Here is a 22,674-nt window from a genome sequence, read left to right as displayed (position 1 = left end):
TATTTATTTTGTCTTTTGTCTTTGTAGGGCCATACCTGTGGCATATGGAGGTCCCCAGGCTAGGGGTTGAATTGGAGCTATAGCTGCCAGCCTGTGCCACAACCACAGCAATGCCAGATCTGAGCTGTGTCTGCAACCTACACCACAGCTCATGGCAATGCCAAGTCCTTAACCCACTGAGCAAGGCCAGGTATCAAACCCTTGTCCTCATGGATCCTAGTTGGGTTTGTTAACCACTGAGCCACAACGGGAACTTCTACAGGTACTTTAAAATATGTTTACACATAGCATATTTTATATATAAAATATGTTTATACATAGAGGTGGGCAAAGGAAAGACTATTTACCAAAATATTAACAATAGTTTAGCTAGTATGGTTTTAGGCGGGAGGGTTTTTCATTTTCTTCTTTTTTTTAATCAGCTAAGTTTGCTGAAATGGGTAGTATTTCCCTGTCAAAAGAAGAAAGACTAAAACAAATTATTATTATTATTATTATTGTCTTTTGTTCTTATAGGGCTGCACCAGCGGCATATGGAGGTTCCCAGGCTAGGGGTCTGACTGGAGCTACAGGTGCCGGCCTATGCCACAGCCACAGCAATGCCAGATCCGAGCCATGGCTGCGACCTACACCACAGTTCACTGCAACACTGGATCCTTAACCCACTGAGTGAGGCCAGGGATGGAACCCGCAACCTCACGGTTCCTAGTCAGATTCGTTCCCTCTGCACCACGATGGGACCTCCCTAAAACAAGTTATTTTAAAAATATTAACTGCAACCTACCAAGTATGCTCCTTCTGTTAATCAGGTAGATGGAAATCATTTTTTCTTTAAAATTATTCTTTAAATATCTCTTGATAAACTAAATTTAATTAGCCTCTTCTAAATTTGTATAATGAATTCTATATACACTGTATAATTAATTTTCCTCCATTTTTAAATTCATGGACCCTACACCTACCTAAATTCTTCCATATTTGGGATTCCACAGAATCACCTTATTTTTTTCCCTTAAGCCAGTAAGTTTCCCCTTTGAATGTAAGTCTTCCTGGCTCACCAGCCATTCTTGAAAGGTCTGAAATCCATTTCTCCACTAGGTGGCAATACTTCTCTTTAAAATAAATCACGCAAAGGCCCAACAAAGTATGTCCAACTAGCTCTTGATTCACTGTGATTCAGAATGTGTACCTACACCTAGGATGTCTATTTTGAGAGTTCCTGAAAAAATAAGGAACTTAATTTGATTCAATCTTCAGCATTTTCATATAAAACAAAACTAGAAAGTCTTTCTAGAAAACATTTCACCTTTATTGAGGAACTGTTGATAAATAAAATGTATGTACATCATGATGATTTGATCCATATACATTGTGAAAGGACTCTTCCCATCTAGTTAGCAGAAAACTTGATATTTCTTCAATTACATCTTTAGTAAAAGACCCACTCAGCATTTAACATAGACTTGTTTTATTCTTTTTTTTCCTCTTCCCCCGCCCCCACCCTTTTAGGGCCAGACCTGTGGTATATGGAAGTTCGAGGCTAGGGGTCAAATTGGAGCCTCGGTCCTACGCCATAGCAACAGCAACACAGGCCCTGAGCTGCATCTGTGACCTACACTGCAGCTCATGGCAACAATGGCAGATCATTAACCCGATGAGCCACTGTGTCCCCAAGTATACTAGTTGGGTTCTTAAGTAAATGAGCCACAACAGGAACTCCCTATTTTATTTTTATTTTTTGGCTGCACCTGTGACATGCAGTTCCTGGGCCAGGGACTGAACCCATGCCACAGCAGCAACCTGAGCCACTGCAGTGAAAACACAGGGTCCTTAACCAGCTGATCAACAAGAGAACTCCTTAATATGGATTTTATTAAGCATTACTGTGTATCTTGTATTTTGATGACTATGAAGGATAATACTGTTCATGCCTCAAAGAATTTACCATCTCGCAGTTCCCGTTGTGGCTCAGCGGAAACAAATCTGACCAGCATCCATGAGGACACAGGTTCGATCCCTGGCCTCGCTCAGTGGGTTAAGGATCTGGCGTTGACGTGAGCTATGGTGTAGGCTGCAGATGTGGTTTGGATCCCGAGTTGCTGTGGCTGTGGTGTAGGCCAGCAGCTGTAGCTCTGATTCGACCCCAGGCTGGGAAGGTCCACATGCCTCAGGTGCAGCCCTAAAAAGAAAAATTAAATAAAAAAAATAGAATGGGCTAAATACAAAATGCTGCAAAAACATGCAAAAAATAATATATTACTTTTTTGCTAATAATCTATTTAAAATTTTCTTTTTTCTTTTTTCTAGCTTAATTGAAATATAATTGACATACATCATTGTGTAAATTTAATGTGTCCAATGGTAAATTTGATATTTCTTCAATTACATCTTTAGTAAAAGACCCACTCAGTCAGATTCACTTCTGCTGCGCCATGACAGGAACTCCTGACGTATTTCACTTAGCATAATGCCCTTAAATTTCATCCAAGTTGCCACAAATGGCAGGAAGAAAATTATTACTTTCAAACAGGACTCTAGGGGAAGTCCTCACGGAGAACATACATTTGAAGAACTGGTAAAATTTTAATGGACAGAGCTCTCTCAGGAGTATATTCTAGATAGAAGAAACAGTATAAACAGGGTAAAGGCAGAAATGACTTTAGGGAATATCTAGGTTGGGTGGATTAAAGGGGTGTGTATGAGAATGTGTAGGAAAAGGAAACAATATGTTTGAAAGTAGGAAGAAAGTGTAGGGTCTTGATTTTCATGCTGAGATGTCTGGACGGTATTCTGTTTACAACAGAGAAATGTTAAAGAAGATTCTTGAGGGAGGTATCTGAACATCATGAGAACTGTGATATTTTAAGGTTATTCCCATAGCAGTGTGTACTGTGGTGGTATGGTAGATTTAAAACACACCATCTTCTGTGATAGTCCTCCCTTCAAATGATGGAACCTCATTCCCCACCCTTAGAATGTGGGCCAGATAGGCATTCATTTCTAACTAATAAAAAAATGACAGAATAATGCTGTGATTTCCAAGGCTAAGTCAAGAAAAAAAATAGCTTCTGTCAGCCTTTCTCTTGGATTGCTACTCACTCTGGGTACAGTCACTCAAGCAGCTTAAGTAGAAGCTCATGCCTTCTGCTAATTACCACCACCAACTTGACAGCCATGTGAGCTGGCACCTTGGAAGCAGATCCACAAGCTCTAATCAAGCCTTCAGATGATGGCAACCTTGGCTGACATCTTGACTGAAATTTCAGAGACCCTGAGCTAGAACTGCCAAGCCAAACCCATCCCAAATTCCTAAATTCCAAAGAAATTGTGCTTTTAACAAATGTTTATTATTTATATAAGCCAGTGGATTGGGGGTAATTTGTTCTGCAACAATAGGTAACTAATACAGGTGAAGAAATAGAGGAACAGGACTAGAGGTACTAGACAGGGATTCAGGGCACTGGGATTTTGCTACCAGCTTTACAACCTTTCATGTAAGTCACTTAGCATCTCTGGGTCTTGGTTTTCCTCATCTGAAGAATGGGCTTAAATAGGCCCTAAAGATTCTTTCAGCTCTAAAATTCAATCAATTCTATGGGAGGTTGAGATAGTTGCCTTATATCACTCATTTAGCAAATTTTATTATTAAATCCTAGTCTAGGAACTAGTGAAGAGAGACAAGTACCCACACAGTGGATGATTTGGCTCCTTTTATTCTCCTTAGTTTACAAAGATTCAAGAACAACACAAATATAAAATAACTAAAGAAGACCGTTATGTAACCACTATTTTAAGGTCTTTAAAGGCCTTGAAACACATAGGGAGAGAGAATTCCCCAGAAAATACTGCAAAAGAGTTTGAATAATTAAGAAATGAAAGAACAATTTTAAAGCAACAGTTATAAGAACAGTTGTAAAGCAACAAGTAATCAAGTTTGAGAACAAAGTCAGCTTCATGGGAAAGTTTTGCTGTAACTATGCAATTATGATCAGATAAATTAAAACACACTCCTCCCAGTCTAAGAAAGTGTCTTCCCCCTCCCCACCCTGCCTGAACTGTGCCAAGTCATTCCTTTAATTAGAGCTTCGAAGAGCCCTCTATTAAGATTTTTTTTTTCATGGCACAGCAGAAACAAATCTGACTAGGAACCATGAGGTTGTGGGTTCGATCCCTGGTCTCGCTCAGTGGGTTAAGGATCTGGCTTTGCTGTGGGCTATGCTGTAGGTCATAGATGTGGCTTGGATCTGGTGTTGTTGTGTTGTGGCTATGGCAGCTGTAGCTCTGATTCGACCCCTAGCCTGGGAACTTCTATATGCTGTGGGTGCAGCCCTAAAAAGCAAAAAAAAATTTTTTTAATTTTAATTTTTTTTTTTTTGGTCTTTTCTAGGGCCACACCCATGGCATATTGAGGTTCGCAGGCTAAGGGTTCAATCAGAGCTGTAGCCACTGGCCTACGCCAGAGCCACAGAAACGCCAGATCCGAGCCGCATCTGCAACCTACACCACAGCTCACAGCAACACCAGACCCTTAACCCACTGAGCAAGGCCAGGGATCGAACCTGAAACCTCATGGTTCCTAGTCGAATTTGTTAACCACTGAGCCACGATGGGAAATCCAATATTTTTTAATTTTAAAAAAAGCAAAAAAAATTTTTTGACGTATAGTTGATTTACAGTATTATATTAGTTTTAGGTGTACAGCATAGTGATTCAGTATTTTTACAGATTATATTCCATTAAATGTTGTTATTGGGAGTTCCTGCTGTGGTGAAGTGTGTTAAGAATCCAGTTGCAGTGGCTTGGGTCACTGTGGAGGTGCAGGTTTGATTCCCAGCCTGGCACAGTGGGTTAAAGGATCTGGCATAGGTCATAGCCACCAGGAATTTCCATATGCTGTGGGTGAGGTCATTTAAAAAAATTCTAGAGTTCCTGTGTGGCTCAGCCGGTTAAGGACCTGATGTTGTCTCTGTGAGGATGTGGGTTCAATTCCTGACATCATTCAGTAGGTTAACGATCTGGCGTTGCCCCAAGGTGTGGTATAGGTCACAGATGTGGCTTGGATCCAGTGTTGCTGTGGCTCTGGTGTAAGCTGGCAACTGCAGATCCTATTTGACCCCTAGCCTAGGAACTTCCATATGCCACAGGTGTGGCTGTAAAAAAAAAAAAAAAAAGTTGTTACAATAATAAACTCTTTATTTTAAATTTTAATTAATTTTTTGGCCACACCCACAGCATGCAGAAGTCCCCAGGCCAAGGATCAAACTGTGCCACAGCAGTAACAAATCTGGATCGTTAATTGCTAGGCCACCAGGGAACTCTAATAAAATCTTTTTCTTAAATTAAAGTACGATTGATGTACAAAATCATATGTTACATGTGAACCATATAGAGATTCACAACTTTTAAAGGTTATACTCCATTTATAGTTACTATAAAATACTGGCTATATTCTGTTGTACATACCTTACTCATTTCTCACTGATCCTTTCAATTTGGTAGTTAGCTAAAGGTAAACAGAAACAGGATGCACGAACTTTGGTTTCCCATCAAAGCTTGTTCTTTCTAAATAAGCAGAGCATTGGGTAGCCAGAGAAATACTGCATGCTTGAAGGACATGCTGTGACTATGAGTGAGAGGCACTAAAAGGGACAGTGGAAGGGCCTTAAATAATACTAATTGTAATAACCATAATTATATTTTGTTGTATTTTTGGCAGTGCCAGCCCAGAGCATGCAGAAATTCCTGGGCCAGGGGTCAAAAACACACCACAGCAGCAGCCCAAGCCACATCAGTGACAACACTGGATCCTTAACCTGCTAAGCCACCAGGGGACTCCTGTAATAACCATAATTTTATTTTATTTTCCTTTCTTTTTAGGGCTGCACCTATAGCATTTGGAGTTCCCAGGCCAGAGATCAGATCCAAGCTGAACTTGCAACCTATGCTGCAGGTTGCAGCAATGCCACATCCTTAACCACTGATCAAGGCCAGGGATTGAACCCAAACCCTCACGGACACTATGTCAGGTACTTAATCTGCCAAGCCACAACAGGAACTCCTATAATTTTAGCAGGAGTAATAATAGTAGCAGGATCAGGAAGAGCAGGTAATGTTTATCACACAATGCTAACCATTTAAAACAGATGACAGGTATTTCCTGCTTTTTGAAAGTACACTTTATTCTGCTTTTACCAAAAAAGCTACATTAGTACCTGTTTTCACTAACTGAAAATAATTCAAAGAGGATTTTCACTTTTATGAAAAAAAAGTGAAAAGCAAAAATAGTGTTTAGCAGGGAGCCTCAGGCTGCATTATAGAGGCAGCATGCACCCTTAGCAATGAGGAGAATGGTACCACCAAACTCCTTCCCCGGAAACTGCACTCAGCATCAAGCTGCCATAGCTTTGAACTGTGTCTGTGAGCAACTGTGCTTTGATTTATTTTGTGTCCTAAGAAAATTGCTTCTTCAGCTTGGGAAAGGTTTCGTAGGAACACTCTACTTTCAGATAACAAAGAAAACCTGTATTTCATTTATTTTTCACAATGATCCATTGAAACGTACTATTATTCTTACTTCCATGTTATAGATGAAGAAACTTAACAAGATAGTGAAGACAGTGTTTATACTCTAGCAGTCTGATTTCAGAGCACCAACCTTTTACCCTCTATTATATGGTGTATGGTTATCTTAGGTGGCAATCCTACTTCTATTACTACTATTAGTAATAATAGCAGCAGTTTCAAGTTGGAGCTGACTCATACCAGGAGTTTTAGCAGCACATTTTTAAAGCATTGGTAGCTTGAAATTGGCCACATTATATTGGTCATAACATAAGTATTATACCAAGGAGATCAGCAAATGTTACCACGAACTTTGCAGAGAGCTCTACACCACTGTTAATTCTCATTATGTGACATACACTATTTTAAGCACTTTACATATATGAACTCATTTAATTCTTATGACATTCTATGAGCCACTAACCTTTCTCATCCCCAATTAACAGATGAGGAAACCAACATAAGTAAATTGCTCCAAATCACAAAACTGATTTCAGCTACTTGTGCCCAGCCCTCCTCTGTGCTATTTATTGCATGGCCATTAATACAATAAAACTATGTTCTGGACTGAGGGAATGGAAAGAGCATACAAGGTGAGAGAAACTTTTTTTTTTGTCTTTTCTAGGGCCACACCTGTGGCATATGGAGGTTCCCGGGCTAGGGGTCCGACTAGAGCTACAGCTGCCGGCCTACGCCACAGCCACAGTAACAATCTACACCACAGCTCACAGCAACACCAGATCCTTAATCCACTGAGCAAGGCCAGGGATTGAACCCACAACCTCATGGTTCCTAGTCGGATTTATTAACCACTGCGCCACGACGGGAACTCCTCAGAGAAATTTTCTGAAAGTAGTTTTCCTCATTCCATCCACTCCTACCCAGAGTGTATTTTAAATTTTTCTAAAATTATCATTCATCAGTCTAAACATGTTTTCCTTTAAGACTTTGCTACTTTGCCCCTAATGTTTTCCTAGAGCTGTAGTTCCAAATGTTTAACCACTGATAAATTTTGGCTAAGATTCAGTAAATTCGCAAAGAAATAATGCTTAGAAAAAGAAAAGTCTAACGTTGAGATTTTTTACTTCTAGTCCTACACTACATCTTCCTCTTTTCTCTCAAATAATCTCTAAAACGTCAAAGGGAATCCTTTACCATATCACAGGAATAAATGTCTATGAAGGTTTTTGCAGACATTAAGTAGTTAATTCTAATCTCCTTTTTAAAAAAAAATAAAAGAAAGAAAAGGAACTTACATCATCTAATTCTTTCTCCACTTGGATTTTTCTCTTTTGGAATTGTTTTATTGTTTTGAGCTCCATCTGAATCATGCCAATTTCTTTGGCTTTCTGATGGAACTGTCCCTCCAGCTCATTTATTTGCACTGTATATTTTTGTTCCTGTATGCAAAAAAGACAGGTAAATGAGTTAGGAAAAAGAACAGAGGTCACACAGAGTTCTGGTCCATTTGAGGTCTTCAGCTATTTGTCTTCTTTGAAGAAATGTTCCTCCTTTATTTTTGCATTAAGTTTTTTGTTTTGTTTTGTTTTTCTTTTTTTAGGGCCACAATTGTGGCATATGGACGTTCCCAGGCTAGGAGTTGAATTGGACCTGCAGCTGCTGGCCTATGCCACAGCCACAGTAATGCCGGATCCAAGCCCCCTCTACAACCTACACCTCAGCTCTTGGCAATGCTGGATCCTTAATCCATTGAGTGGGGCTGCGGATAGAATCCGAGTCCTCATGGATACTGGTCGGGTTGGTTACTGCTGAGCCACAACAGGAACTCTGCATAAAGTCTTGGGGTTTTTGTTTTTGTTTTTGTTTTTTTGTCTTTTTGGGCCTGCACCCATAGCATATGGAAGTTCCCAGGCTAGGAGTCGAATTGGAGCCATAGCTGCTGGCCTACACCACAGCCATAGCAACACCAGATCTGAACCATGTGTGCGACCTATATACCACAGCTCACAGCAATGCTGGATCCTCACTGAGCAAGGCCAGGGATTGAACCCATGCCCTCATCAATACTAGTCGGGTTCATTACCGCTGAGCCACGACAGAACTCCTGCATAAAGTTGTTTATTAAAAGACGAGTTCCCACTGTGACACAACAGGATCAGTGGAGTCTCTGGAGTGCTGGGACACAGGTTCGACCCCTGGACCAGCACAGTGGGTTAAGGATCTGGAGTTGCCACAGCTGTGCCTTGGGTTGCAACTTCGGCTCAGATCTGATTCCTGGCCCAGGAACCCCATATGTTGTGAGGCAGTAAAATAAAATAAAATAAAATAAAATAAAATAAAATAAAATATACTTGAATAAGGAAACAATTCTTAAATAAGCTGATCTTATGTAGAAAATGTAGATATTAAAAAGAGGTATGAGAATACCAAACAAATCTTTAATCTGTATGAAAGATAAATAACACCCTGATCCTAAATTAAAATTAGTAAGCTAATGGAGTTCCTGTTGTGGCTCAATGGTTAACAAGCCCGATTAGCATCCATGAGGTCGTGGGTTAGATCCCTCAGTGGGTTAAGAATCTGGTGTTGCCGTGAGCTGTGGTGTAGGTAAGTCGCAGATGTGGCTCAGATCCAGAGTTGCTGCGGCGTAGGTCGGCAGTTACAGCTCCAATTCAACCCCTAGCCTGGGAACCTCTATATGCCACCTAAAAGACAAAAAGACAAAAAATAAAAATAAAAAATAAAATAAAATTAGTAAGCTAAGAGACAAAGGGAGGGCCAATATCTCTTATAAATAAAGAAGAAGTTGGAGGAAAGAGGAACAAACTGGGAAGATGGAGGAGAAGGGAAAAGAGAGAGGAGGAGAAAAGGAAGAGAAGGGAAGAGAAGGGAGGAGAAGGAGAAGGATAAGAGAGAAAAAAGGAGGGAAGTGGAGGAGAAAAAGGGCCAATAACACAACTAAAAATTGAATAAGAGCTATCAAAAGAAATGCAAATAACCCTCAAACACACGAAAAAATCCTCAACCTAGTTCATAGTAAGAGAAATGCAAATTGAGGTATACTGAAATACCACTTCTCACCTCTCAGGTTGACAAAAATCCATTTGACAATATACTCTGGTATATTGTGGAGACAGGGATAGATGTTAGATTTCTCAGAATATACCACATTTGATAGATTTGAATTTGGAAACACGTAAGTGTATTACATAATTACAGAGTTCCATTTTACTTAAAATTTTTAAAGGCAAAAATCAAAAGCAAAATATTATTAAGTTGGTGGCATAACCTCACAGAAAGGAATTGGTTCAAATCATTTTTAAACCGTGCTAATTTGATTGTAGAGCCCTATTGGTATATATCCTAAGGGGAGAAGTGCCCCCAAAATGTTAAACTGCATCCACTAACTTATGCTGGTGGAAGTATTAATATTAGTATTCTGTGCCTACTGATGTATTGAGGTTTGAAGAAATTATACAATTATACTGTTTTCATTAAGAACCAGGATTTTGGGTGAGGGAGAAAGGAGACATGATAAAGTTAAGTAAAAATCCTATACTTCCGTATCTGAATTTAAAGTAGTAGTATGGGGGAGTTCCTGCTGTGGCTCAGCAGAAATAAACCTGATTAGTATCCATGAGGATCATGAAGATGTGGGTTCAATCCTTGGCCTTGCTCAGTGGGATAAGGATTGGGTGTTGCCACGAGCTATGGTGTAGGTCACAGATGTGGCTCAGATTTGGCATTGCTGTGGCTGTGGTGTAGGCCAGCAGCTACAGCTCCAATTCAACCCCTAGCCTGGGAACTTCCATATGTCAAAACTGTGGCCTTAAAAAATAAAAAAATAAAGTAGTAGTATGGGCTCATAATATTTTTTAATATTCCTTAAATATATATTTCCTAGCTCTGTTCACTGAAAAGCTCTAGAACTGAAGATCAGTGAGCACCACTTCTACCAGAAGGGTTTTCTACAATTACACAATTTTATGTTACTTTCAAGCTTTGTATAATCAAGTGTGTGAGCTTTAAGGTTATTGACAAAAAAAAGATAAATAAATAAATTTTTAAAAAGGGAGTTCCCATTGTGGTGCAGTGGAAATGAATCCAACTAGTATGCACGAGGATGCGGGTTCGATCCCTGGCCTCACTCAATGGGTTGGTAATCTGGCATTGCCGTGAGTTGTGGTGTAAGTCGCAGACGTGGTTCAGACCCTGCATTGCTGTAGCTGTGGTGTAGGACAGCAGCTGTAGCTCTGATTCGACCCCTAGCCTGGGAACTTCCATATGCTGCCGGTGCAGCCCTAAAAAGCAAATAATAATGACAAAAATAATGTTATTGAACTGCTCAGAGGACCTATTCCCTTATTCTCCTTGTGTATTAAATATTTGAACTTGCCAGAAACCTGACCATGAGTAAGTGAAGTGTTAGTGTCTACACTCACCAATTTTTCCTTCTCCTCTTGGGCTTTTTCTTTTGTTTCATTCAATTGCTGTTTCAGTTTTTCAATCTATAGAAAATGGAAATACAGAGTCAAGAAGGTAAAGAAATGCTGTGTCCTACCTTAGTTAAGCAGCTTAGTTTTCACGCGATACTAAAACCAGTAGGTTTGGAAAGGTATAGTAAGGTGGGAAGAAGAGAGAGAGGACATAATCCATACCATTAACCTGCTATTGCCAGTTTCTAAAACCTGGCTATCATCAGAACTGCCTGGGTAACTAGCCAGGATGTATCAGAGGTTTTTTTTTTTTGTTTTTTTTTTTTTGCTGGAAAAAAAATATGTAGCCAAACATCATAAGATTACTACTAATCACAAGGAACAGACATTTCAAGTTAATTTTAATGCTTTTCTATGTATAGGAAGATGCAAAAATTTGGACTTGTTGAAATTATTCCTTAGATATGCCATTTTATCCAGGGCCAATATCCAAAGCACAGAATGCCTCCCATTTTTCTCCAACCTGAATTCCTCTCAGGACGCACCCTGGAGAGGGTGGGGGGCAGCCGCAATGTCTAATGGCTTGATCCTTGCAGAACTGGAATAGTGGGCAACATTCTTTATTTACTGGAATGTCAGGCAACTTTCCCTGCCCTCAGATACTTCCTATGAGTGGAATCATAGTGTTTGTCCTTTTATAACTAGCTTGTTTCACTTAGCATAATGGCATTGAGGTTCATCCATCTTGTAGCATTATGACAGCATTTCCTTCTTTTTAAAGGCTGCATAATATTCCATTGTATGTATATACCACATTTTTTAAATTCACTCATCCATCAACAAACATTTGAGTTGTTTCCACCTCTTGACTATGTGAATAATGTTTTAAGGACATAGATGTGCAAGTATCTCTTCAATATCTCACTTTAAGGAATTCCTGTTGTGGCACAGCTGCGGTGTAGGTTGCAGACATGGCTCAGATCCTGTGTTGCTGTGGCTATGGCATAGGCTGGCAGCTGTAGCTCTGATTAGACCCCTAGCCTGGGGAGAACCTCCATGTGCTGCGAGTGTGGCCTTAAAAAAATGTTTTTAAATAATAAAATAAAATGGTGTAGGCATTATGGAAAACAGTACAGAGGTTTCTCAAAAAAATAAAAATAGAATTATCATATGATCCAACAATCCCACTTTTGAGTTCATTTCCAAAACAATTTAAAGTGAGATTTTGTTCTTGTTTTTGTTTTTTTTGCTTTTTGCTTTCAGGGCCGCAACCGCAGCATATGGAGGTTCTTCTCAGACTAGGGGTCTAATCGGAGCTACAGATGCCAGCCTACGCCATAGCCACAGCAACACAGGATCCGAGCCACGTCTTCAATCTACGCCACAGCTCACCACAATGCCAGATCCTTAACCCACTGAGCAAGGCGAGGGATCAAACCCACAACTTCATGGTTCCTAGTCAGATTCGTTTCCACTGTGCCACAATGGGAACTCAGCTACACTATTTTAAATTCCCAACCACAGCACACAGGGATTCCAATTTTTCTGCATTCTCAAAAATACCTGTTATTTTCTGAGAGTAGCCATCCTAATGGGTGTGAAGTGATAACTTGGAGTTCTGGTTTGCATTTCTCTTAAATGGGTAATTTTTTAAAGAAAAGTTTGGAGTACAAAGAATTATCAGGTACTCTCCACCCAATTTTGTCACATTTGCTTTCCCTCTATGATAGGTCTATAGATACAGATACAACATAGATTTAAAATTTTATATAGGAGTTCCCATCGTGGCACAGTGGTTAATGAATCTGACTAGGAACCATGAGGTTGCAGGTTCGGTCCCTGGCCTTGCTCAGTGGGTTAAGGGATCCGGTGTTGCTGTGAGCTGTGGTTTAGGTTGAAGACGCAGCTCAGGTCCCGTGTTGCTGTGGCTGTGGTGTAGGCCGGCGGCTACAGCTCCAATTAGACCCCTAGTCTGAGAACCTCCATATGCCGCGGGAGCGGCCCTAGAAAAGGCAAAAAGACCAAAACAAAAAAAAACCAAAAAAAACACCAAAAAACAAAAAAAAAAGTTTTATATATAGGAGTTGCTGTGGTGGCACAGTGGTAATGAACCTGACTGGCATCCATGAGGACTTGGATTTAATCCCTGGCCTTGCTCAGTGAGTTAAGGATCTGGCATTGCCATGAGCTGTGGTGCAGGTCACAGACAAGGCTCGGATCCCATATTGCTGAGGTGTAGGCCTGTGGCTACAGCTCCAATTGGACCCCTAGCCTGGGAACCTCCATATGCTTTAGGTGCAGCCCTAAAAAGACAAAAAAAAAAAAAAAATTTTTTTTTTTCTGGACCATGTGAGAGTAAGTTTAGGAGTAGTTTGTTTTTTTTGTTTTGTTTTGTTTTTTCTTTTAGGGCTGCACCTGTGGCATATGGAAGTTCCCAGGCTAGGGGTCAAATCAGAGCTACAGCTGCTGGCCTACACCACAGCCATAGCAATGCAGGATCCGAGCCGCGTCTGCAACCTACACCACAGCTCACGGCAATGCCGGATCCTCAACCCACCGAGCAAGGCCACGGATCGAACCCACAACCTCATGGTTCCTAGTCAGATTCATTAACCACTGCGCCATGACCTGAACTCCATTGTCTTTTATTTATTTATTTTTTACCCACTGTTGATTCTTGACTAAAATAATTATTACTGATGCCAAATGACTTTTCCAATTCCATCATTTTTTTTTGACTGTCCCAGATTTGGCCGATGGTAGGCCCTTCAAGCTATCCCCTATGCTGTTTAATTTTTTTTAACTTAACTTCCTAGCACAATACGATAATTCAAGTTCATCTTTTATTCCCCCTGCTCCCGTCTTAGAATCAATAATTTCTCCAAGGATGCTGTTATGTTTGGTTTTTTTGGCTGCACCTGCAGCATGCAGAAGTTCCCATGCCAGTAACCGAACCTGTGCCACAGCAGTGATGTGCCAGATCCTTTACTGCTAGGCCACTGGGGAACTCTAGATGCTGGCATGTTTTAATAGGAAACCTGAGTAGCTTTTAAAACTAAAAACTCATTGACAGAGTTCCTGTCATGGCTCAGTGGTTAACGAATCCGACTAGGAACCATGAGGTTTTGGGTTCGATCCCTGGCCTTGCTCAGTGGGTTAGTGAGCCAGCGTTGCCATGAGCTGTGGTGTAGGCTGGTGCAGACACAGCAGGCTGTGGCTGTGGTGTAGGCTGGTGGCTACAGCTCTGATTGGACACCTAGCCTGGGAACCTCCATATGCCGTAGGAGCAGCCCAAGAAATGGCAAAAAGACAAAAAAAAAAATTTTTTTTAAATAAAAACTCATTGACATGGTTATAGAATCAGAGAATACAGAAGTGAAACACTTTTGTAAATAATCTTAGAACGGTTTGAGGAAAACCTAAACATTTTTAAAAATAAATTGAGGCAGTCCTGAGTCATGTAAGACAGGTGTAAAACATAGCAAGATTTTTTTCATGTGTTGATTTAATAAATCTTTAAATATAAAAACACACTCTTAAGGAAAATCTTTTTTTTTTTTTTTTTTGGTTTTTGGGGCCGCACCTGTGGCATATGGAAGTTCCCAGGCTAGGGGTCAAATGGGAGCTACAGCTGCCAGCCTACAACACAGCCACAACAGGACAGGGATCTGAGCCTTGTCTTCGACCTATACCACAGCTCACAGCAACACCAGATCCCTGACCCACTGAACAACGTCAGGTATTAAACCCGCATCCTCATGGATACTGGTCAGATTCGTTTCTACTGCACCACACAGGAACTTCCAAAATCTCCCAATTTTGTCCAAGATATAATAGCTTTCAAAACACACTTCATTTCTGGAGTTCCCGTCATGGCTCAGGGGAAACAAATCTGACTAGCATCCATGAGGATGCAGGTTCGATCCCTAGCCTTGCTCAGTGGGTTAAGGATCCAGTATCACCATGAACTGTAGTGTAGGTTGCAGAAGCAGCTCGGACCCCACATTGCTGTGGCTGTGGTGTAGGCTCGCAGCTACAGCTCCAATTTGATCCTTAGCCTGGGAATCTCCATATGCCATGGGTAGGGCCCTAAGACACACACTTTGTTTCTAATATTTCTTTCTTTTTTTTTTTTTTTTTTTTTTGCCCGTGACCCCCGCATGCAGAAGTTCATGAGCCAGGGATTGAACCCTCACCACAGCTGGTCCAAGCCACTGTAGTGACAACACTGGGTCCTTAACCCGCTGTACCACAAAGGAACTCCAATATCTAATATTTCTATAATTAACATGAAGTAAGACTAGACACAGTTTATTTTTTTGTCTTTTGTCTTTTTTTTTAGGGCTGCACCCACGGCATATGGAGGTTCCCAGGCTAGGGTCTAACTGGAGCTGTTGCTGCCAGCCTACACTAGAACTACAGCAACACCAGATCTGAGCTGTGTCTGCAACCTACACCACAGCTCACAGCAATGCCAGATCCTTAACCCACTGAGTGAGGGCAGGGATAGAACCTGCAACCTCATGGTTCTGATCCATTTCTGCTGTGCACGACAAAGTTTAAGCAAATAATGCAGTTCTGGGGTAGAGTAGAATCAGTAACAAGATTACAAGAACACTAGTTAAGCAGAGTATATTGAATCTATTTTACTTCTTCCTCTCAGTTTCTTTGGTTTGAACAGGCATCCGTGATTTGGAGAAAATTAAATATTTGCTACAGCTAGCTGCTGGCCTTTGATACATGAAAGCAGATGAAAATCAGGAAATACAAGTGATAGTAATAAATGCAGATCAATATCAGTTATTGCAGACCATAGAGCTTCTTTTTTTTTTTTTTTTTGTCTTTTTTTGCTATTTCTTGGGCCACTCCCGCGGCATATGGAGGTTCCCAGGCTAGGGGTCGAATCAGAGCTGTAGCCACCGGCCTACACCAGAGCCACAGCAACGCGAGATCCGAGCTGCGTCTGCAACCTACACCACAGCTCACAGCAATGCCAGATCGTTAACCCACTGAGCAAGGGCAGGGACCTAACCTGCAACCTCATGGTTCCTAGTCAGATTCGTTAACCACTGCACCACGACGGGAACTCCCATAGAGCTTCTATACAATGAATTTTGAAAATTATTTGTCGGCTGGCTTAAAGGCTTATTTTAGAATAATACTAATAGCAATTTTGATACTGCATACTATTCAAAGACTAATTTTAAAAATGGAAGTTGCCTAGGAAAGAAGGTTAAAAAAGCAGGCGTTCCCATCGTGGCACAGCAGAAATGAATCCAACTAGGAACCATGAAGTTTCAGGTTCGATCCCTGGCCTTGCTTAGTGGGTTAAGGATCTGGCGTTGCCATGAGCTGTGGTGTAGGTTGCAGACGCGGCTCTGATCTAGTATTGCTATGGCTGTGGTGTAGGCCAGCGGCTGTAGCTCCGATTCGACCCCTAGCCTGGGAATCTCCATGTGCCATGGGTGCAGCCCTAAAAAAAAGAGGGTTAAAAAAGAAATGTACAAAAAATTACACTTTATCTAATAAAACACATAAAATCCACATAAATGTTCAGTTGTCTGATTTTTCTAAAATGCTTCCAGTATCATCTTGAACTTAGTTTTGATTGCTATTAACTTTTTCAAAGCATCAGTGCAATCACAAGCCATTAATTCATTCAAACATATTTTGATGAGTGCCCACTATGTGCCAGGCACATGCTAGGTGTTGGAGATACAGTACTCAACAACTGTTTAAAAAGGCCTCCAAGAAGTTCCCACTGTAGCACAGTGGGATCAATGGTGTCTCTGCAGTGCCAAGACATAGGATTGATCTCCAGCCCAGCACAGTGGGTTAAAGGATCCAGCATTGCCGTACCTGCAGCATCAGCTGCAACCATGGCTTGAATCTGATCTCTGACCCAGGAACTCCATATGCTGTGGGGAGGCCAAAAGAGGGGGAAAAAAGCTCCCAAATTATTTACTTCTGTGAGGTTTCATTCTAATCAGGAAAAGAGAAAATAAATACATAAGTAAACTGCATTCAGTATAACAGAAGGTTATAAACACTGAAAGAAAATAAAACAAGGGAAATGGTTTTTTGGGTTTTGTTCTTGTTTTTTCTTTTCTGGCCACACCTGTAGCATATGGAAGTTCCCAGGCTAGGGGTCAAACAGGAGCTGCAGCTGCCGGTCTACACTCTAGCCACAGCAACACAGGTTCTGAGCGGCATCTGCAACCTACGTTGCAGCTTACAGCAACACTAGATCCTTAACCCACTGAGTGAGGCCAGGGATTGAACCTCATGGAGACCACATTGGTCCTTAACCCACTAAGCTGCAATGGGAACTCCAAGGGAGATGGTTTTAATTTTTAAGAAGTCAGTGAGGAAGAGTCTCCTTGAAAGTACAGCATTTGAAAAAAATTATGGGAATTCTCATTGTGGCTCAGTGGGTTAAGAACCCAATTAGCATCTAGGAGGATGCAGGTTTGATCCCTGGCCTTGCTCAGTGTGTTAAGGATCCGATGTTGCCATCAACCATGTTGTAGGTCACAGACACGGCTCCAATCCTGAATTGCTGTGCCTGCAGTGTAGGCCTGCAGCTGCAGCTCCACCAATTTGACCTCTAGCATGGGAACTTATATATGCCACAGGTGTGGCCCTTAAAAAAAAAAATTATGGAACAATTCATGGATTCACATCTCCTCAAGTAGAACCTATGCTTTATTCAACTGTGTTTTGTTTTGTTTTGTTTTGTTTTTGTCTTTTGGGGGCCATACCCGCAGCATATGGAGGTTCCTAGGCTAGGGGTCAAATCATAGCTGTAGCTGCACCACCTACACCACAGCCATGGCAATGCCAGATTCGAGACATATCTGCGACCTACACCACAGCTCATGGCAATGCCAGATCCTTAACCCACTGAGTAAGGCCAGGGATTGAACCTGTATCTTCATGGATGCTAATCAGACTTGTTTCTACTGAACCACGACAGGAACTCCCAGGAGCTATGCTTTGTATCACTCCAAAATGCATACTGAAGCAAATACATTAAAAAAAAAAAACAAAAAACGGTGAAGGAACATACAAAAGATGCTCAAGTGACTGAATCAGGAAAATACAAATTAAGACGATATACCAATTTACACCCATAAAATTGAGCAAAAATTAAGTATAATATCAAGTATTCACAAAAATGTGGACAAACAGGAACTCACTTTAATACACTGCTTGTGACAGTTTAAATTGGTATAACCTCTTTGGAGTTCAATTTAAATCCTTGTGAATTTGAGACTTATGTGTACCTCATATAGTAATTTCTCAGTGTCTGCTCTAGGGAAACTCACACGTGAGCACAAGCAGAATACACAAGAGTGTCTCTTGAAGGTCTATTCGTAATAATGAAAAAAATGGAGTCTGACCCACAAGTTGGTATGAACATATAAATTTTGGTTTATTACATGATGGAATATTATAAAGCAGTTAAGAATGAATAAAAAATAAAGCATACTCATTATAAAAATTTTTCTGGCCATGCCTGCAGCATGCATAAGTCCCCAGGCCAGGAATCAAACCTGTGACACAGCAATGACAACACCATATCCTTAACTGCTAGGCTACAAGGGAATACCTAAATTTTTAAAAAATGAACTGAATCATGTAGTCTTCATAAATATACCACAAAACATAATATTTTATTAAAGAAATACAAGTTTAAGGAGTTCCCGTCGTGGCGCAGTGGTTAACGAATCCGACTAGGAACCAGGAGGTTGCGGGTTCAGTCCCTGCCCTTGCTCAGTGGGTTAAGGATCTGGCGTTGCTGTGAGCTGTGGTGTAGGTTTCAGACGCGGCTCGGATCCTGCATTGCTGTGGCTCTGGCGTAGGCCGGTGGCTACAGCTCTGATTCGACCCCTAGCCTGGGAACCTCCATATGCCATGGGAGCGGCCCAAGAAATAGCAAAAAGACAAAACAAAAAAAAAAGAAAAAAAGAAATACAAGTTTAAAAAGATATGTACAGTAAGACACTACTAATGTAAATTTTAAAACAAGACTATAATAAATATGTATTATTTGTGGATGTATAATGTATAAACAGTAAAAACACAAAAACATACATAGGAATGAAACATGGTGGAAATTTCCTTGGGTCCCCATGGGGCTCAGAGAGGCAGATGGGAAGAGTTTAAGTCAAACCTAAATTCCACATTAACATCCACTAGCTATGAGACTTTGGGCAAGTTACCTGTCCTGAGAGTCAATTTCTTTATCTGTAAAATGGGAATGACAATTTGTAGGTACATGGGGTTATTAAAGGGCTAAATGAGACTGGAATTCCCAAGGTGGCTCAGTTGTTAAAGAGCCCGACAGTATCCATGAAGACTCGGGTTCGATCCCCAGCGTCACTCCAGCATTGCCGTGAGCTATGGTGTAGGTTGCAGACATGGCTCGGATACCTCGCTGCTGTGGCTGTGGTGTAGGCCCGGCAGCTGCAAGTCTGATTCGACCCCTAGCCTGGGCACCTCCATGTGACACGGCTTAGGCTTTAAAAAGACACACACACACACACACACACACACACACACACACACACACACACGGACTAGATGAGACGGCAGAGGTAGAGTGCCTAGCACAGTGCCTGGCACAAAACAGGAGCCCCAAAATGTTAGCTCCCTTTCCTTTTTCCTCTATATCTAAAATGATAGCTCTAGTCCTAATATTTCAACAAGGTACAATAAGATAAATTCAAGACTCAACAGGCCAGGTGTTCCCTGGTGCCCTAGCAGGTTAAGGATCTGGTGTTGTCATTGCTGTGGCAAGAGTCTGATCCCTGGCCTGGGAACTTCTGCATGGTACAGGAACCACAAAACAAACAAACAAACAAACAAACAGGCCTCTGTGACTTCCAGCCTGGTTCCTCCCCATGGAACCAGGAGTAAAAATAAGAAAGAGCCAATTCTGACAATAAGGCCATTCTGAAAAAACATGTTGCTTCAAGGTGAGTTAGTCAGGTGAAATGTCTTAACTATGTGACTGATATTTCAAGGAATTAAAAGCCCTGAAATATATAACCATACCAGTACAACCACAGAGGTAGTTACTAAGGCTCAGGAGGATTTCTACCTACCTACCAGATTATCTTTCTCCTGATCCTGCTTCTTCAAGTAGCTCAAAACAGACATTGTGTCTTTCTCCATTTTATACTGCTGTTTCTTTAAGTCTTCATTACTTTTTGCCAGTCTTCGGGAAGTATCACGATACTCAATCCTAGAGAGTTCTGTGACTTCCAGCCTGGCCTCCCAAAGGGAGGCATTGGCCTTGGCTCTTTCCACAGAAGATTCCTCAACTTTTATTATCTTCCTGCATGGGAAAAGGACATTGACAGCATAAAACTATTTCTCTACTATGTGAGTAATATAATATGCTATACAAATAATAAATAATTATGATTTGTTTTCCTTGGATTTGCCTGGCACATATGAGCAAATATTGTTGGATGAATGAGTTAATAAGAAATACATATTTACTTGATAAGGGAGGTAAGTAGGTACCTTTTTTCCGGAAGAGGGGAACTCTGAAGCACAACTAAGAGACTGGGAAAACAAAGAGGCATGATAAGTCAAATTCATTTTATCAAGTTTTCACATATTTTCGTTTACTTCTCTCTCATATTTGAACTATCTTTTCTATTCCTGCTTACTCAGTCTTAGACCTTGGTTCTCTCTACTGCAAATCAATTACCTTAGTTTCCCTTTTGCATAATGATACATTGGTATTGTAACTAATTTTAAGTCCACTGTTCTATAATCTTCCGCTTGCCCAAATCCCAGTTTTATTTTTGTTTTAAGTTGTTTGGGGTTTTTTTTTTTTTTTTTTTTTTTGGCTAGACCTTGAACAAAAGATCAAGTCACTAGGGCAAGTATGTTAAATCACTTGCCAGGATGCACCAAGCTTCAAAGATGGCAGAGAAACAAACCATAATTATTTATACAGAGGTAGGAAATTTTAAAATAATAATAATAGGGATTCCTGTCATGGTTCAGCGGAAATGAATCCAACTAAGAACCATGGTTGCAGGTTCCATCTCTGGCCTTGCTCAGTGGGTTAAGGATCCAGGGTTGCTGTGAGCTGTGGTGTAGGTCGCAGACTCCGATCCTGCATTGCTGTGGCTGTGTTGATGGCTGGCAGCTGTTAGCTCCAATTAGACTCCTAGCCTGGGAACCTCCATATGCTGCAGGTGCATCCCTAAAAAGCAAAAATAGTAGTAATAATAATAAATGATGGTTTTAAACATTAAAATGACAAAAGGGGAGATTTTTAAAAATATTTATTGCATGAGCATTAAGAAAACACTCCTCTTTATATGACAGGCACTTTATTTTTTTGTTTTTTGTCTTTTTTGCCATTTCTAGGGCTGCTCCTGCAGCATATGGAGGTTCCCAGGCTAGGGGTCGAATCGGAGCTGTAGCCGCCGGCCTATGCCAGAGCCACAGCAATGCAGGATCTGAGCCACGTCTGCGACCTACACCACAGCTCATGGCAACACCAGATCCTTAACCCACTGAGCAAGGCCAGGGATCAAACCCGCAACCTCATGGTTCCCAGTAGGATTCATTAACCACTGCGCCACCACGAGAACTCCTTTTTTTGTTTTGTTTTGTTTTTCAGGCACTTTATTTGTCTTTTTAGGGCCACACCTACGGAATATGGAGGTTCTCAGGCTACGGGTCCAATTGGGGCTACAGCTGCCAGCCTACACCACAGCCACAGCAACTCAGGATCCAAACCGAGTCTGTGACCTACACCACAGCTCATGGCAACACCAGATCCTTAATCCACTGAGCGAGGCCAGGGACTGAACCTACAACCTCATGGTTACTAGTCAGGTTCATAAACCACTGAGCCACAACGGGAACTCCAAGAATTCATCTATATTTGAATTCTAGATATCTTCATACATATGTATGTGTGGACCTTTATACAGTCACTCTCCACTCCCCCAACTGCTGGTTCTTGATCTCTTTCCAGTCCCACCCTCATGCTGTGTTCTCATAAAATTAATTCTAGCCCCATCCCCAACCCCTCAACTGGTTACACTTGTTGACATCCCTCTCCACCAGGATTTAGGCATTCATGATAAGACTGTCTTGCTATAATTACCCAATTTCTCCCTGGATATATCAGGTCTAAGCTACCCAGTGTAATCTATGCAAGAAATTAAATAAGATTTGTCACAGGGAGAAACAAAACAGGGTTTCTCAAACTATGAGTCATGAAAAATTCAAGGAATAAGAGGTCTGTTACCCTGAATGTTTCTCATTGTTGATACATGCACCATAGACGCATGGTCAAAAATAGAAAACATATGCCGGTAAATTCCAGGAATGCAATAAGCCCTTGGCACTTTTTAAAAATGCTAGACTAAGTATGCAATTACGTAAGAAAAAAACTCACTGTAGAAGAATACTTATATTACTACACTGGGAGAAAATGCCACAAATAAATATGTATACTGGGCTATCATTTCACAGGGAAGAAAAAGAATATTCCAAAATTATAGTAGTGGTTATCCTTGGAAGATGGGATCACAGGTGATTTTTTATTTCTCCTTTGACTTTCTATGTTTCCTAAACTTTCTATAGTGAGCATGCATTCCTCCCATAAACAAGTTACTCCATAAACTTTACAAGGATTCCCTTGTGGTCCCATATATAGTGTTGTTGGACACCATGT

The 22,674-nt window shown here is 41.0% G+C and overlaps 1 protein-coding gene across 3 annotated transcripts in view; it reads right to left on the bottom strand.

Moving 5' to 3' along the window:
* Window positions 1–22,674, bottom strand: part of BBOF1 (basal body orientation factor 1) — a 50,897-nt gene that overhangs the window by 26,121 nt on the left and 2,102 nt on the right. For all 3 annotated transcript variants that reach the window (XM_001929154.4, XM_021099501.1, XM_021099500.1), the window contains exons 2-4: window positions 20,073–20,301; window positions 10,965–11,030; window positions 7,818–7,961 (exon numbers count right to left, since the gene is read on the bottom strand). In XM_001929154.4, the coding sequence (XP_001929189.1) occupies window positions 7,818–7,961; window positions 10,965–11,030; window positions 20,073–20,301 (439 nt within the window). The remainder of the gene's footprint in view (window positions 1–7,817; window positions 7,962–10,964; window positions 11,031–20,072; window positions 20,302–22,674) is intronic.

This window comes from Sus scrofa, chromosome 7 (genome assembly GCF_000003025.6).
Source record: "Sus scrofa isolate TJ Tabasco breed Duroc chromosome 7, Sscrofa11.1, whole genome shotgun sequence".
Taxonomy (NCBI): Eukaryota; Metazoa; Chordata; class Mammalia; order Artiodactyla; family Suidae; genus Sus; species Sus scrofa.
This window is presented reverse-complemented; position numbering and strand designations above follow the sequence as displayed.